Raw genomic sequence first — 15,649 nt, forward strand, 5'->3', positions numbered from 1 at the left:
CCACTACCTCACTTCTATCTTTCAAGTTAACCCAAAAGAACGAAAATCTTACACGATACTAAATTAACCGTACTATGAAATAACTGATTTCCCCTGAGCTGCTACTGCTAGGCAGGTTCGCTTAACCTGCATGCATCGTCCACCCGGCGGCCGGCAATTGCATTGCTGCGCCAGCGTGGTACGCCTGCTGCCTGCGCTCATCCGCCGGCTGCTACCTCCTCTGTATCTGCCGGTTGTGTCGTATGGTAGTCCTCGTTTTAGACTTTAGTCGTGAACTCATGACGGTTGGCGTCGCCGGCCCGGCCAAATCAGGAAACGAGCATGGAAGGCCTGGTGGGGTCGTGGGATTGACTGGTTAGTGAGCCTGTGGCCTAATAGGCGTCTTCTTCCTTGCGCTTATGTTCAGATCAGAAGCGCATCAGCAGCCATGGCGCCAGGACACGTGAAGAGCTAAAGAGCTGAGGATATTTGATGGCAAGCGCCATACCTTGCCATACCGGGTCCTCCGCCCCTGAGTTTACCAACACTGTCATTACAGTTCCATAGCCTTGGTATCCGAAAGCCAAAAATTAGCATAAAAAATTATACACCCACCAGAACCATAAAGGATCATAAAAGAATGATTCTGGTGCAGTCGCCCATCTGTGACAATGTGTCGATGCCTAACCACACAAGGAACAAGCACAGAAATAGGATGGAGAACAATAACATGGAGATGAGAACAAACGCATCAACAGCAAAACTGTGAATATATTTATTATGAACTGATAGATACTTTATTCAAGAAAAAGAATGACATCAAAATGTTACAAGCCTAGGCATCATTATTTTGTTACAGATGCCTTGCACTATTCGCTGCACGTTAAAATATCTGTGATTCTACTGTCATCCTATTTTCTGCGATGCTCTGAAGGACCTAGGTACAGCAACTGTATGCAAGAATCAACCTTTACTGTACATGTGAACCTACACAGCCTTAAGGCCTTTCAAGACCGTGCCAATAATCAACTCAATGTTTCTCAGAAAAAATTGCAACCAAGCTTTTGGTTGTGGCTCACAGGAAATAATAGTTGCCCTGATCCAAACGCTTCAATGGTCTCAGATAGTGCACGGCGGAAACTGACGATTAACATTGGTGATGTGGCTCCTCTATTCAGGAGCAAGGTTGATCCCTATAGTAAGCACCACAGCCATTTTCAATTAGAAGGTCAAGTCTTGTTAGTGGCAGAGTAACACACAGCGTTTAATCTCACACCTTGGAAGGGTTGGTGCTCCAAACATTGGTTATCATGTTGTCGGTCTGGTCATTGTTGAAAGACCCCGGCCTCCCATGGGAGCCATACCATGAAGATCCATATCAACCTCATCATCTGCATTTCAAACAAAAAATGGATAAAGCCACAACTTTGATAATGACATACTCTTGTTGTGTTCACCAATATATGCTGGTAAGGCAGTTACACTTCCAAGGATTTGCCCCTCATTTCAACAAGTTGCACAACATAAAATGGCTGTATTTTTATTTACGATGGTTCTTGCTCAAGTTTGAAAACAATTCGGGCTGACTAGGGTAAACAATAAGGTTAGGATCTATTTTTGGTAATTGAATACTGGTTCATTTTTACTTATTGCTTCAGACATGAACACACACTGTTAATCATTGCTCTTTTTTCTATATACCTATTGAAAAAAAAAGACTGCATCGATATAGTAGTGTTTCTCATTATGAAAACATTAACACTGCTTCTCATATAAATACTTTGATACATAATAGTGAAAATATGTGTAATGTTTAATTTAGCATCAGTAGCTTATTACCATTCATATCTTCACCAGATTCAGCGCCAGCAATCCCAATGCAAGCAAACAAAGAAGAATCATCAACTTTGAGATGCTCATACGCAAGATACAAATCCTCTATTGTGGCACTTTCATACAACGTTGTCAATTCCTTGATACACGATACATCCTGCATTTAGTCATAGTGGATGAATGATATTACGGCAATAAAATAGAAAAGCGACCAAAAGGCAAAAATAAATCTGTGAATTGAGCTACTGAAGTTAATAAATTAAGGATAAGATGCATAAGAGCTCCATCCACCAATAATATAATGGATAGGTCCTATAAGCAATAGAAGTTAATAAATGAAGAGAAGATTCAGAACTCCTTTCACCATTGACACAGTAGACAAGTCCTGTAAGTAATAATAGTTCATAAATGAAGCATATGGTCCCAGAAAAATTCATGATTCATCCACCTACATAATGGGCAAGTCCTACAATTTAAGATTCCTTCATAGGCCAGGATCAAGGCCCATTGAAATATTAGCACTACTGCATTCTTTCCCACAACACACCCAACTACTATTTAAGATTCCTTCATCGGCCAGGATCAAGACAGGCCCATTGAAAAAATGTTCAAGTTGCAGCCATCCAGACATGAGAATACTTTTCAGATTTGATCGTTGTTCTTACCCACTCAATAGTCATTCAGGGTTCTGGGTGGAATACAGTTAGAACTTGGAAACCACAAGAGCAGTCACCAGATTTTAATAAACATTCTGAATTCAATATATTTCTTTCCTAATATACCATGCATGGGAAGCTGATAGGTTTCCTTAGTTCCAAAAATAGTTACCAAGCACCAACTCTGTCATCCACATATATTGTTCCTGTTTCTTAATACACCATGAATTCAATAGAACTTTTTTTTATTAATATACAATGCATGGGAAGCTTAGACATGGTCTAGGCCTACATATGTTTCCGTTTTCCTTCTGTTAGTTGCAGTGAAAACAATAGCATGAATATAAGTATATTGGCATATTGCTGCCCAATTTTATTCTCAGGTCAGTAGAGTGGTTTTAGTTCATTTTTTCTCGGTAAGAGTTGCTATTACTTCCCCAGTTGGAAAACCCTCTATCTGTGTATTGGCTGTGGCTGTAAACTTGTTTTCATCTCAATATACTAATAAACAGCTCCCCCGCATCTTAAAAAAAACAGTGACTTCCTTTTACAACGATATTATAGTTTGTCATAACATGCCCCAGAGATGGTATCATACAGCAGGCTTGCCAAAGTTACATTTGGAAAAACTTCAAAATTATCAACAATTTAACAAGATTGGCTAGAACATGAGTTCACAAATCACAAAATTCTCTACCACGACAGGGGGAAAACAATGCCAATGCAAGCAAACCTCAAGTAGATAATCACTTTATTTTGGTAAAAAATAAATGAATTTTTACCTTTCTTGGCACAGATGAAGACTGTAGATGGGCTAGCAAACCGAGCCAATAGGCATTTGTCTTCGTCTCAGCCTCGTGTTTCATCAACAACGTCCTCTTTGCCTGAAAATTATGCATTTTGGATGGTAAAAATGCATTTTAAGTTCAATATATTATACAGCAACATGGTGCATCTTAATCGATGAAATACCATTTAACTCAACTTTCAAGATGCGTATTCAACCAAAAAATATTTAAAGAACTATAAATTAATATGAATGTAATCTTATTATGCTGATTCACACCATATATACATAAGCACCATAATCCTACACATACTGGTTCTGTGATTGTCATATGGACTAGCAGAATGGAAAATACTTGCAAAGTTTGACTAACCCGGTCAAGCTCCCTTTCCACAATTCGGCTGCTATGTAATCCTCTCAGAACACCTTTGCATGCATCAACAGCTTTATGAACCTAGCATTAAAGATAATAAGATATGTAATCAAAGGAAGCATACAGAATATCTGAATTCTATAGGACTAAGTAAGATACCTTGCTCGGAGTTGACGTGACAGCAATCACATACCAACCAAGATCCAATTTGTCAAAAAGGTTTAATTCAAAAGAAACATCATATGTTAATCCCATGGAATCTCGAACTGTTGTAAACAGCCTGGCAACAAAACAGGGCATCACATTATGTTAGGCCTGCCAGCTAACCCAACAAAACAAACCCCCCCCCCCCCCCTCCCCCAAATAAATAATAGTGATAATAATAATCCCTATCTCTATCTCTACTCTTTCTAAAGCAATAAATGTTTCCTTGGTCCGTCAATCGGAATCCTAATTGGAATCCAGACAAATCAATCCGAATCCTAATCGGAATCCGGACAAATCAATCGGAATCCCAATCGGAACACGGATAATCAATGTCTCGTACAATCATGGCACAGCCTGTACATGAAGTGAATGAACTCAAAGTTGATGGTATTACGTAGATCTATTATATTACCCGTAGCAACATACGGGCACTGTGATAGTGATAATAATAAAGTAAATAAATAGAACTATCCATCACCACAAACACTGTCTGCGATGTGATCTTGTAACCAAAGAATGGTGAGTCTGGAATATTAACTGCTAACTGCACAATCAATTTGTAGGGATAAATTCAGGTTTACTATGTACCAAACCACAGCCTTATGTACTTAGCTCAGCTATCCCAGGCGCATAGATGATAAGCAAACTATGGCCCTTGTCACATTTGAAGAATCTTTGTAATAATCTACCAAAAATCACATATAAATGTTTTTACCTAGAATTGATAATTTCAGCAAGCAGACTCAAAGTGATGCCGAAGAAAAGAGGGTGGCTGCGAACATCAATGTGTTTCTTCCCTGTTAGATCCAAGTTTACTGGTTCGGATATTTCTGCTGCAATAGCACAACAAATATCAGCCAATATACTAATAGCACATCTATACAATCACTAGCACAAGTAGGAAACTCTCAAACAGAAGCCAAAACCAGGTCAAACTTGTAGGGTATCTGAATCTACTAGGAGATAAAATACACGCCTAGCACATAACAAATTGGAATTACCATCAGCACCAGATCGCTGAATGACATTAAATAGGTCATTTCCTTCACTAGCAAATCCCCAACGATTAGGTGCAGGGCCTGCAATATACGCACAGGCTCTCTCATCTGTGTCCTTTATGTATACCTGGATAAGGAGGAGCACAATCAACAGACATGTCTTGAAAGCACATGCATTAGAAACAGTAAATGATTTGAGAGCTATGGTTCAAAATATATAATTTGAAGACAATCGAAATATTTAAACATGTGATTTTCCATGCCCTGTCAATGCTTCAACTAATCAATATTGTAACGGCAATGTAGTGATTTATTAATGCTTCAGCTAACACCAGTTTTGTAATGATCTCTCATATTGTTGTACCAAAAGAAAACAGTGAAACAAGAAACGGTTCTCAATTCAAATAAAAAAGCATATATGGTAACTGATGACGCTGGAGCTGGAGACTTCATACTTGCTGGAAATGCAGATCTGATGGAAATGGTCGGAAGGAAATCTTTTCAATACGCTCCTCTGTGTTTGGAGAACTTGCAGCCCTCACAGTCCCAAGATAATCAAGAACACAAGATTCTACTTCTTCTTCAGTGAAATCACCAACAATGCTGACCTGGTGAAAAAAATTCAATATGGAATAAATAAAAATAGAAAATTACTAATTAAACATATATCAGAGAAAGCAAAAGTGCCATGACAAAACTTGAAGAGAAAAGAAAAGGAATACAAGGAAAAAGTAATAACGAACCTCCATGTTGCCCCCCTCAAACTGGTTCATCACAGCATCTTTAACTGACTGAAGAGTCAGCTTCTGCAATGAATGTGGTGACGGCTCTACAAACCTTTCGTCATGGTTTAGCATGGCTAACATAAGCTTATGAGCTGTAGAACGTTCCAAACTTTTGGGGATAGAGCGATAGTAAGACAGATATAACTGAGTTGCTCTATCAAATGCATCTTCTAGCCACACATTATGCTGTAATACAAAGGAGAAAATGTTAAGTGTCAGACCTCTGTTGCTTGGAGAAAACTAGTTCTCTACAGTGAAGCAGGTGAGTGTGGTATGCATTAAAAAGGCCATACCTCAAGGACCATATGGAGGAGTTGGAAAGCAGCACGCATGCCACTGTCTCTTAAAGCAAATCTAAATTCCATAAATATGAATTCTTCATTGGATTCCAGAGAGCAGTTGATAAGATTATTCACACAGAAAAGTTCAACCTGAAATCAATATCCATGAACTTTTTGTGAATACAGCCAAACAAGTACTATTTGAACAGATATTAGCATTCAGAAGATGAAAGGAAACCCAAAGTATCACTTTTTTGGGGGACAGGAGGGGATGCTACTTTTTGTATTGAGATAATAAATAATATGATAACTACAATATCATGATAGAAGTTAGACCCCATAGGCAAAATATACCTGTTCCCTTGAAAAGTTACCAACACAACCACCTTCACTCAGGGTACGAACACCAACAATGACAGATCCCTTTGATTCGGAATCTTCTGTTGCTCTCCCTCCGCCTACTATCAGCCGCATGACACCAACCCTCGCTTCATTTTGTGTGATCTGTGATATCATAAACCAACTTTTAGTAACCGTAAGGGATATGGAACAAAGCTGAATTACATGAAAATAGGCATATAAATGTGAAGATTCTTCTATCCACTCGAGAATAGCAAGAGGCAAACAGTTGAGAAATTACCTTGTAGTTGATGGAAATTCCATTAGAAAGACGGCGTTGTGCTATACCAGTTTCAGTGTCAAACACTTCCACCACATTATCTTCTTCGGTTAAAGGAACAAATGACGGTTTGTGTTGCGATTTCAGTTCATCGAGCTCTGATTGAGTAATCAATTCCTTAGGCACCTCAAGCTGCAACAGGAATAAAAGTAGTCAATTAACAGCCCAGGGTCCCAAGACGCCATGTCCTGCTTGGAAGTTTCCGGTTTTCACAGAGGTGCCAAAAGAAACTCCAGGCTCTTTCAAACTGAGTTGACCCAATAAAATGCTTCAACAAGAACCAAGAGAAATGGAAACAAACCAACATACCTCAGGTTCTGGGTAAATAGGTTCGTCAAGGCCTGACTTGATAGCCTCAGTGATTTCATCTGGATATATCTCAAAATCAGTTTCACCTACGCCATCAACATGCACCTTTTTGGGGACACAGGCAACAATAGCAGCAGGAAGTGGAGCATTGGGTTTGCCAAAATCTGAAATGAACTCCAGCACTTCCGCACCAACAGTGTTGACCTACATATAGTAAACACATATTAGTAAAAGAGGGGGGTGAAATGGAGTGGGGCCATCAATTCCTATTGCGCTTTGTATTAAGAAATGATCAGTACCTCTTCAAGGGTGACAGTTTCAGCAACTGCAAGCAAACTTTCATGTCCCTGCAACTGATCCATAACAGTATGGCCAAGTGCATCACTCTCCATGATGAAGTCCAAGTTATCAACTGAGGGCACACTGTCGATCATCATAGCCAGCTGCTCACTATCTTTTATTAGTGCATCCATATAACGGGTCATTTCTCCCATTGTAACGCCAAATTCTTTAAGCCTCCGCACCTGAAATAGCACGAAGAAATGTTGCTAAAAACGACAAAGCACTGATGAATCGGTAACTGGTGAAATATAGACCAAGTCACTTATGCAGAATAAATCTATTACTTTTGTGCAAAGCTGAATGTAAAATCAGCTCAAACAATTGCGCCACAAAGACAATACTTGATGGCAGCCATGACCATGTTTCCATACACCAGTTTAATTCACTCTGGAATATTGAATATCACCTTGAGTAAAATAGAGCTCTACAACTGAAGTTGACCTGGTTCAAACATGGTTTAGCTGTTGTTGGGTCTAACTGGGATAGGTTCAGCAACAGCTGGGCATGGGCCTTAATATGTTCTTAAGGAAAGTATACGTAGCATTCGGCTAATTCGAGATTAGGTTTGCATCATATCCAACACTAGGCTGAATTACTAGGCTTCAAGCTGGACATAGGCTGAATTACTAGGCTAATTTGAGATTAGGTTTGCATCATATCCAGCACTATCATACATTTCCATTCCTTGTTTCTGTTCACATTCAAAAGTCGTAGTTCCTAATCGATTTACTTGTCCAGAAAAACAAAAAAGGGACATTAATTTAATCCATACACTAAAGCAAACAAAATGGTAAAAGTTACCAAGACTTGCATCAAGTGATCTCAGAATAAATGGGTTTATTCTAATACTGAACTAGTTCAAAGCTTAAACCATTTAAGAATTTTTTTTCATAGAAACTTTTTACATACGTTTCAAGACATACAATACAGTGAACTATAACAAGATTTGGAAAACAAACCTCGTGAACAGCAACTTTGATTGCACTTCTCCAGTTCTGGGGTTCAGCAGTTACTGTAAGAGTAGTGACCGTACACCCTTCCCTTCCTGAGTCACTGTGATCCAGCTCAACAGACGTAAAAGGAGGGTTTGAACTCTGTATAAAGTCCAAACAGGAAAGTATTCAGTCAATTGTACCCTAAAAAAACTTGGATCCATAAGGAAAATATCAAAAAATATTAATAATCATAAACCTTGTATCTCGTATTGATTCGAAAATGTAGGGCAGACAAAAATATCCTTTTCATGAGCACACTACGTAGGTCCTTGTACGTCTGAACTTTGCTAACAGGTATCTGTCCAAATGCAAAGAAAACTTTAGGGATATACAATTATTGCATTATTAAGAAAGTATCCTATTCTAATATCATAAAAATGATCATTTCCAGCAAGCACCATCGTTTACATGAAGGATGACACAAGGTGCAAAAGCCATCAAAGCTTGCAGGAATTATGACAAAGGCCAATCCAGTTTGCTAATCCAAATAATAGTAATAGTAATAATAACAGGAACTACTAACAAAGCAATTGGTGTTACACTTAGCCACAAAAGTGTCAGTTAAGACTGCCAGGCATGAAACTTGAGCATACCTTGCAGAACATATTGATAGAGAAACTCTGAATCAACTCATGCTGAAAAATTGCTGGCGGTTTGGCATCCTGAGCAACTCCAGGAAGGGACCACTTATGCTCTACAGGTGGTCTAACTGCTTGTCTTTCCCTCTTTACATGCTTTATTTTATCTGTGACAGGTGATTTTTCACCAGTTAGGTTTGCAGCAAAGCCACCCGGGAGCTTTGGTGCAAAAAGGCTTGCCATAGCGCCAAATGGACTACCGCCTGGTAGAGGGTTTCCTTCATTTTCTGAAAGAGTATGTTCAAATACAGCCTGCATTGCAACAAGTCAACCCATCAATCTCCTATATGATCCTACAGGCCGCCAACATTTTAAAAACACCTAGAATATAATTTCAGATTACCTCTATTTCCCGCATAGCTTTGGGAATATCATCAATTTCTCCCACCAGATACAAAGTGGCATTAGCAGGGTAGTACCAGCGCTCGTGAAATCTGCGGATCTTATCAGGATCCCATTTCTGTATTTGCTCTTCAAGTCCAATAGGAAATCTGTTGCTCAGTTTGTTTTCTGAGTGCAGATGTTGCAACAACTGTAACAAACGAATCATGATTAACATACCAATTCTCAAAAGAAAGAAGTCCCACATACATTATAAAGTTAATTGATTGATTAGCATGAGTTTTCAGGAGTAACAAGGATATCCCTTCTCAAACAAAGTTCCATATTGGTAAAACAATGGACACTAGGACGGAGTAAAAAAGTTCACTTGCCTGACAATCAACACGATACTCGATTGTGTTCATCATCTGGAGCTCAGAAAGAATTGCTCTTCTCTCCTTCTCAACACGAGATGATGAAAACTTTGGATGAAAAGCTATCTGGAAAAATAAAATGGCATAATTGTTATATTCTGCATTGCGACAGAAATAATTTGTTACAGACTTTCCAAACACATTGGCAACATCGTCCTAAAATTTCAGGTACTGATTGGCCACGCTTACAATTTCAAATATTGGTAAAAAAATGACCAAAGTTGATACTTGGCAGATGATCACTCCAAAAAGGAATGCCCTTTCGTGACACATTACCTCATTCAATGCATCCAGCACAGAAGGGAGTAAGTCCTCACAGTATTCCTGCGAATATAAGACAAACTAATATGTAAACATTAAATACCACAAAGAAATACAAATAACTAGGATCATTAGATTCTAAAAAATTTCGAACATCAAAGTTAAGAAATATATTTTTCAGTCCATTTTCACGTGATTTTTCATGCTAGGACAACTAAACAATAAAACAAAAACAAGCTTCAACAAATTGCCATAATTTACTTCCGATTGAAAAATGGACATTTAGAACTTTGACAAAGAAAACTGTAACTTAATAAAGAAAGAAAAGTAAAGACCTTTGTTTTAGTTGGAGAGTGGATATGGAACACTGTATGGTGGAAGTCTGTATATGCATTAGACCTTGCACCGGTTCCTAATAGCTTTTCACGCTTTTTACTGCCAAGAAATGCAACATGTTCAATCATATGTGCAATTCCCTGCTCATCATCCTCCTCGTCAATTGATCCAACATGAACTTCCATGTGAGCCTCAAACCTGCAAAATAAGCAGTTAAAACCATAATATACATATCCTCCACATGTATCATAGTAATGTAAGGTTGCTTCACAGTTAGCACAAATTTTAGCATGAATTAGACACTAGGATAATATTTGTTGCTCAATTTATTTATTCATACATGGTTCTCATGTTCCATGGGTTAAACACTTCACACAAGTACAGGTGTGCAATATTCCACCTATAATTGTCATCTTCCAAGTATATTCAGAATTCGAATTCAAAAATAGAGAAAAAAGAAAACTGTCAAATGTAATAAGGAAATTAAGGGTGACATCGTACAGAGGGTCCTATGAAATTCCAGTTAAAAGGAAACCAACATTACTTTTGTGCTTAGCAGCAGAATCTTACGAGCAGGAAAAAAAGTTTCCTAACCTGTTTGCAGGAACTTTGTTTGGTAAAATAAGATACCGAAGGCCATTCTTCAATTGGCCCCGTATTAGCTTTGGGTGCTCAGGAAGCGGAGTGTTGAGAACATCGTCAAGCTCCTCCTTACTAATAGTATGGTCCAGATCAGGTTTATCAAGGGAAGTTTCAGACCATGTCGGACTTGCAACATGTGGCTCATCAGGTCCAGCAGCACGTAATATATGGCTAGACCTGACCTGAAAGTTGAAAAAGAATTGATTAAGGATGTCACGTTCTACAGGACCACTGTTAAAAGGACACGAAGATGATGAGGATGTGAGTTCAGAATTCAGATTATACTGCGCGAAGCAATGGAACTTTTTTCCTTCCTTTTTATTAACAAATAATAAAAGCATTCATCCGTCTAACAAATATAACAGAATAAGTGCATCAGAAAAAAGTATCGAGAAAAAAAAGTGCATCAGAAAAACAAATAGCAGTTCCCCGTACGAAATAATGCTTCCAATACAGCACGATTGAGCTGCACTACCAAGATGTTAATGAGAGAAAAACTATCATGGCGAAATGTCGCTTTTTTACAATGAAATCCAGAAGAGTTTTCACTAGGTTCAAAATTTGAAGTTAATTCAACAATTAGCATACCATATATTAACAAAACAACCTGCATTAAAAAATATATTAACAAAACAACTGTGATTGCGCCTTTGATTGATTCTGGAGTTGCGGGAATTAACTCTTTTTTGCTTATAAAACATGCCAAGAGGTAGCACTTAATGTTGTACTCATGAATGATGATGACAGAGAGGGTTGAACTTCCAATCCATGCCTGATCATACGCTGATACACCCCTTGCATCCCCCAAACAGCATTAAGCAAGCAAGCTAACAAAAGCTAACGAGGGAAGTAAGGTACTAGAACTTGTTACGGCACACATCTCGCGCAATCCAAAAGTAACGAAGTCACCATCCCGATTCCTGATCCACTCGAGACATAATAACAGTTGATGATAACGAACCTTAGCGCCGCTCAACCGGCCGCGAAACGAGAGCCCCGACGCGTGCGGGAGCGCGCACGGTGCGAACCTCCCGAGCCCCGACCGGCCCCGCCTGCTCTTGGGGAAGCACGAGAGGCACCCGTCGCTCCCCGCGGCGGCGCCCCAAGTGGACGCCGCTAAATCCGACGCCGACGCCGACGCCGCGCCGAAGCCTTGCGCTCGTCTCCTCGACCTGCACGGCACGCGGTACACCGTACACCGACGGCCGCGAGTCAGCGTGGGGGGGGGGGGCGTGGCGAGGCGAACCCGCCAACAGGGCGAATGAACCCAACAAACTGGAACCGGCGCAAGGTCAGTGGCACCCACCTGGGCGAGACGGCGCGGCGGTGCGCGCAGCGGAGCGGGTTGGCCGCGGCGGCGGAGGAGCGGAGCGGGAGGGCGGGCCGGCGCGCGGCGGGGCGGAAGGAGAGGGAGGAGCGGCGCGCGGCGGCGGCCGCGGCGAAGGGGTGGCGCGGGGCCAGGCGCGGCGGCGCGGAGGCCGCCGCCGCCGCGACGGGCGGGAAGGGGGCGGAGGCCATCGGGGGTGGGATGGCCGAGGGGGGAGGAGGATAGGAGGACGCTCTCCTCTTTGTTTTTTTTTATTTTCTCTCTTTTCTTAATGCTTTTGTGAAAGGCATGGAGCTGGGGCGAGAAGGCACGGCGGCTGGCTGCGTTTCTTCACGGAGACGAGACGAGGCGCAACGCAAATATCGTGGCTCGTTGGCGGTGCGGCCGTGCGGGGGAGATTGTGGATTGTGTTTGGGCTTGGGTTTTTGTGCGTGTTTGGGCTTGACGACTGGATTTCAGCCTGACCACCCAGATATTTTCCGCCGGCCTTGGCCGGTGGTGCCGCGCGGTGCTTGAGGGCGAGCTCTGCGGCGTGTCTCCGGTGAGAGGATTGTTTATACCTATGTTTGCAGGTTTAGCTATTACATGTATTTATCTACGCTTAGTGCGTAGATCTACTGTTACCAAAGGGTTGGTTTACTGCTCGGTGAGCCATTTGCCGGGAGTCTTTTGCCTCCTCTGGATTTTTTCTGGTGTTGTCTATATTGGCGGTGGTTGGGGTCTGCTGCCGGTCGTTGCTGCGTGGAGCATGATGATGGCGTCATATGCGGAGGATTCATCACCGGCGATGATTTCTTCGATATTTTCTTATGCGTTGGTGGTCGAATTTCCTGTGTGCTTCTTTGCGCTGTCCATGTCCATGCAACCAGTGTCAACGGTGGCCTCATACCTGCTGATATGGGAGCTAGAGTCCAGAGGATTATTTTGTCCCCCCAAGGTATGACTGCGAGGTTGGCAGAAAGTGCCTTGTGAGGTTTGTGTCCCCCTTTGCGGGTTTGCTGCTCGTCGACTGGGGTTGAACGGTGGGGCGACCGGTGTCCGATCCTGGTGACGACGAAGAGATGGCTTGCCATTTGTTAGGGTGTTCAACGGATCAAAGGCAAGAGCCACTGATGGGCCTTTCAAAATTTACGGACTCTTTGTCGATTCGGGATGCGACTACTAGCTCCATTCTGGGTTATCTTCTCTTTTGCGGGAGATGGAGAAGAACCGGATTGCGGCAACGCGTTTGGTCGGCGATGCTGAAGTTTGCTGGGTGCTCCTTTTAAGAGCTTATATGTAAATTATCTTGTACTTTGGGGTGCCCTTTCAGGGGGCTGGATGTAAAATGTTATCAATAAAGTCCAACCCTTTTTCAAAAAAAAGAAGAAGATATTTTCCGCCTCGGTGGAGCAACCATCACATGTCATGAATCGTGATGAAGGGCTATTGTTTTCTGTTTCCTTTTGACTTTTTTTTATTCAAAGTCCTTACATGTGCGTTGCCATGGGATTAGAAAAATCCCAGCATAAAGGAGTGTTGCGAAACACATCTGAATCGTGTTTTTGCCCAGCTGCAGATGGAAAATATATCATGATAGTCTGTCAAATTTTTAGTGTTTAAAGTATTCTATCGGTGCAAAGTTTATGAATCACTCCATTCTTCCATGGGACTATGAACCCAAGCAAACCGGCGAAATCTTGCAAAAAAAAAATGAGCACATGTGAAGTTAATTTCTCAGTAAGAGTAATGCACCAACTAACAAATCTAACAATGCTGAGGTTAGTTTGCTTGTTACTCTGTTATAAAGCTTGATTAAATCAATAACTAGCTCACCAGCAAATATCCGCTCCATGAGAATCAAGAAGAAAACAGAATCAGAGCATGGGACTAAGGGCGGTGCCTCCTCGCATACTACGACGATTCATCAGAAAGAGAAGCGGAGCAGGAGGATCCGGCCCACAACTCAACCATTTTTCAAAGCTTCCAAGTAGACATGTAAACGAATCGAATGCGAATGGATATCACTGATATTGTATTTGTTTTTATATTTTTTATCTGTAGGACCGGAAAATGTGACCAGAGGGGGGTGAATGGGAGCAACTCAAAATAATTTCGCACGGAAGCAAACAGATCAAACTCCCAAATTTCAAGAACTTTAGCAAATTAGATCCAAACGCGAGGAAACTCGAAACATAGGTTCACAAGATCACTAGAAATCTATTCTCAAAATATTATGCAAGGAAATTAAGTATAAAATGCGGATCAAGAAAACCTAGATTGAAACCGACAATAAACCTGACGAAGAACAAATAAACACGATGCAATGAAACGAAGAACAATACTTAATGATAAAGTATTAAACCAAGTACTTGTTCTTACAAAATTGTATCTAGCCTCCGCCCGATCGTCCTCCCTCTCTTGATTAGAGAGATCAACAAAAATCCCTCACTAGGAATTAAACCCTAGGCTAAATTGGAGAGAGGAGTGCCCCAAGAAGAGCTTCAGGGAGGTGGCTACTGTAGCACGGAACTGTTCACGGCAGCTACTGTAGCAAACGCCCCCAAAAACCCTAAAACGCATACCCCTCAATCCTAGGTGCCACATATTTATAACCCATAGGGTGGCACTACCTAAATTACAAATTTGCCATTACGTAAATTAAATTAACGTAATCGGCGCGTATCACGCAATATCATCCTCCACGGCAAACAATCTCGATGTCCGCGATCCTTCCATCTAGCACCATGGCGTCCCGTGATCTCGCCGCACGACGATCCGGAATCTTCTCGCGATCGACAATTGTCCCTGTCTTCGGCCACGTCCGCCGCAACGAACGTCCGGGATCTTGGTTTTGTAGCTTAACCAAGAAACCGTCCACCAACGTTCTCTCGCTGTGTCGTCAGGTACAGTAGACATACACCGTACGATCTCAAATCCTTTGAACGCAAGTCTTGATCCACCCTTCACCGCTCTCAGTCCATCGGCGTGGCATCATATCTTCATTCTTCACACGTCGCCGCATGTTCAGTCTCCACCTATTACCTGCAACGACACTAACCAAGAGAAACGTCACACGCACACTGTGTTGTTCAATCACTCATCACAAGGTCCTAGCCCCACGGGCATCTCATTATCGGATTTGGATTCAGACACGGATAGACTCGATATATATATGAGTGCGGATTGCTTCGGTTACGAATATGAATTACGGCGGTTAATATCATATACGGATATTGAGTAAAGCATGTGTTGTAACATTCGAACACCCTACGAACCAAAATTTCAATTGGATTATGCTTAACAAAACAGATTAACAAACAATTGCTTGTTTCTAACTTACTAAGTAGATGAGAGAAAATCAATTACATGACATTCTAACTTGCAATATACCTTAGATTGGAGGCACTCAATTCATGATATTATAATTTATCACATTGATAATACTTAACAAGCAATTGAATCAATTCATCTGTTCAAGAAGGCC

The 15,649-nt window shown here is 41.2% G+C and overlaps 1 protein-coding gene across 2 annotated transcripts; it reads right to left on the reverse strand.

Annotated features, from left to right (window-relative positions):
• Positions 1–730: 730 nt before the first annotated feature.
• LOC120671187 (stromal processing peptidase, chloroplastic-like) lies at positions 731–12,479 on the reverse strand. Of its 2 annotated transcripts, none has more exons than XM_039951470.1 (25): positions 12,163–12,479; positions 11,818–12,028; positions 10,809–11,038; positions 10,214–10,412; positions 9,894–9,941; positions 9,576–9,683; positions 9,206–9,394; positions 8,818–9,114; positions 8,421–8,522; positions 8,189–8,323; positions 7,187–7,411; positions 6,888–7,091; positions 6,540–6,710; positions 6,254–6,403; positions 5,912–6,049; positions 5,577–5,804; positions 5,289–5,441; positions 4,837–4,960; positions 4,551–4,668; positions 3,788–3,908; positions 3,629–3,709; positions 3,251–3,352; positions 1,819–1,969; positions 1,256–1,370; positions 731–1,172 (listed from the first exon to the last, which is right to left on the reverse strand). In XM_039951470.1, the coding sequence occupies exons 1-24, from the start codon at positions 12,372–12,374 to the stop codon at positions 1,288–1,290; spliced, it is 3,780 nt and encodes a 1,259-aa protein (XP_039807404.1). In that variant the 5' UTR covers positions 12,375–12,479; the 3' UTR covers positions 731–1,172; positions 1,256–1,287. The 2 variants fall into 2 exon arrangements, with proteins under 2 accessions (XP_039807404.1, XP_039807405.1); XM_039951471.1 differs by having other exon boundaries at positions 734–1,172; positions 4,551–4,665; positions 12,163–12,417.
• Positions 12,480–15,649: the final 3,170 nt, after the last annotated feature.

This window comes from Panicum virgatum, chromosome 4N (assembly GCF_016808335.1).
Source record: "Panicum virgatum strain AP13 chromosome 4N, P.virgatum_v5, whole genome shotgun sequence".
NCBI classification, from domain to species: Eukaryota; Viridiplantae; Streptophyta; class Magnoliopsida; order Poales; family Poaceae; genus Panicum; species Panicum virgatum.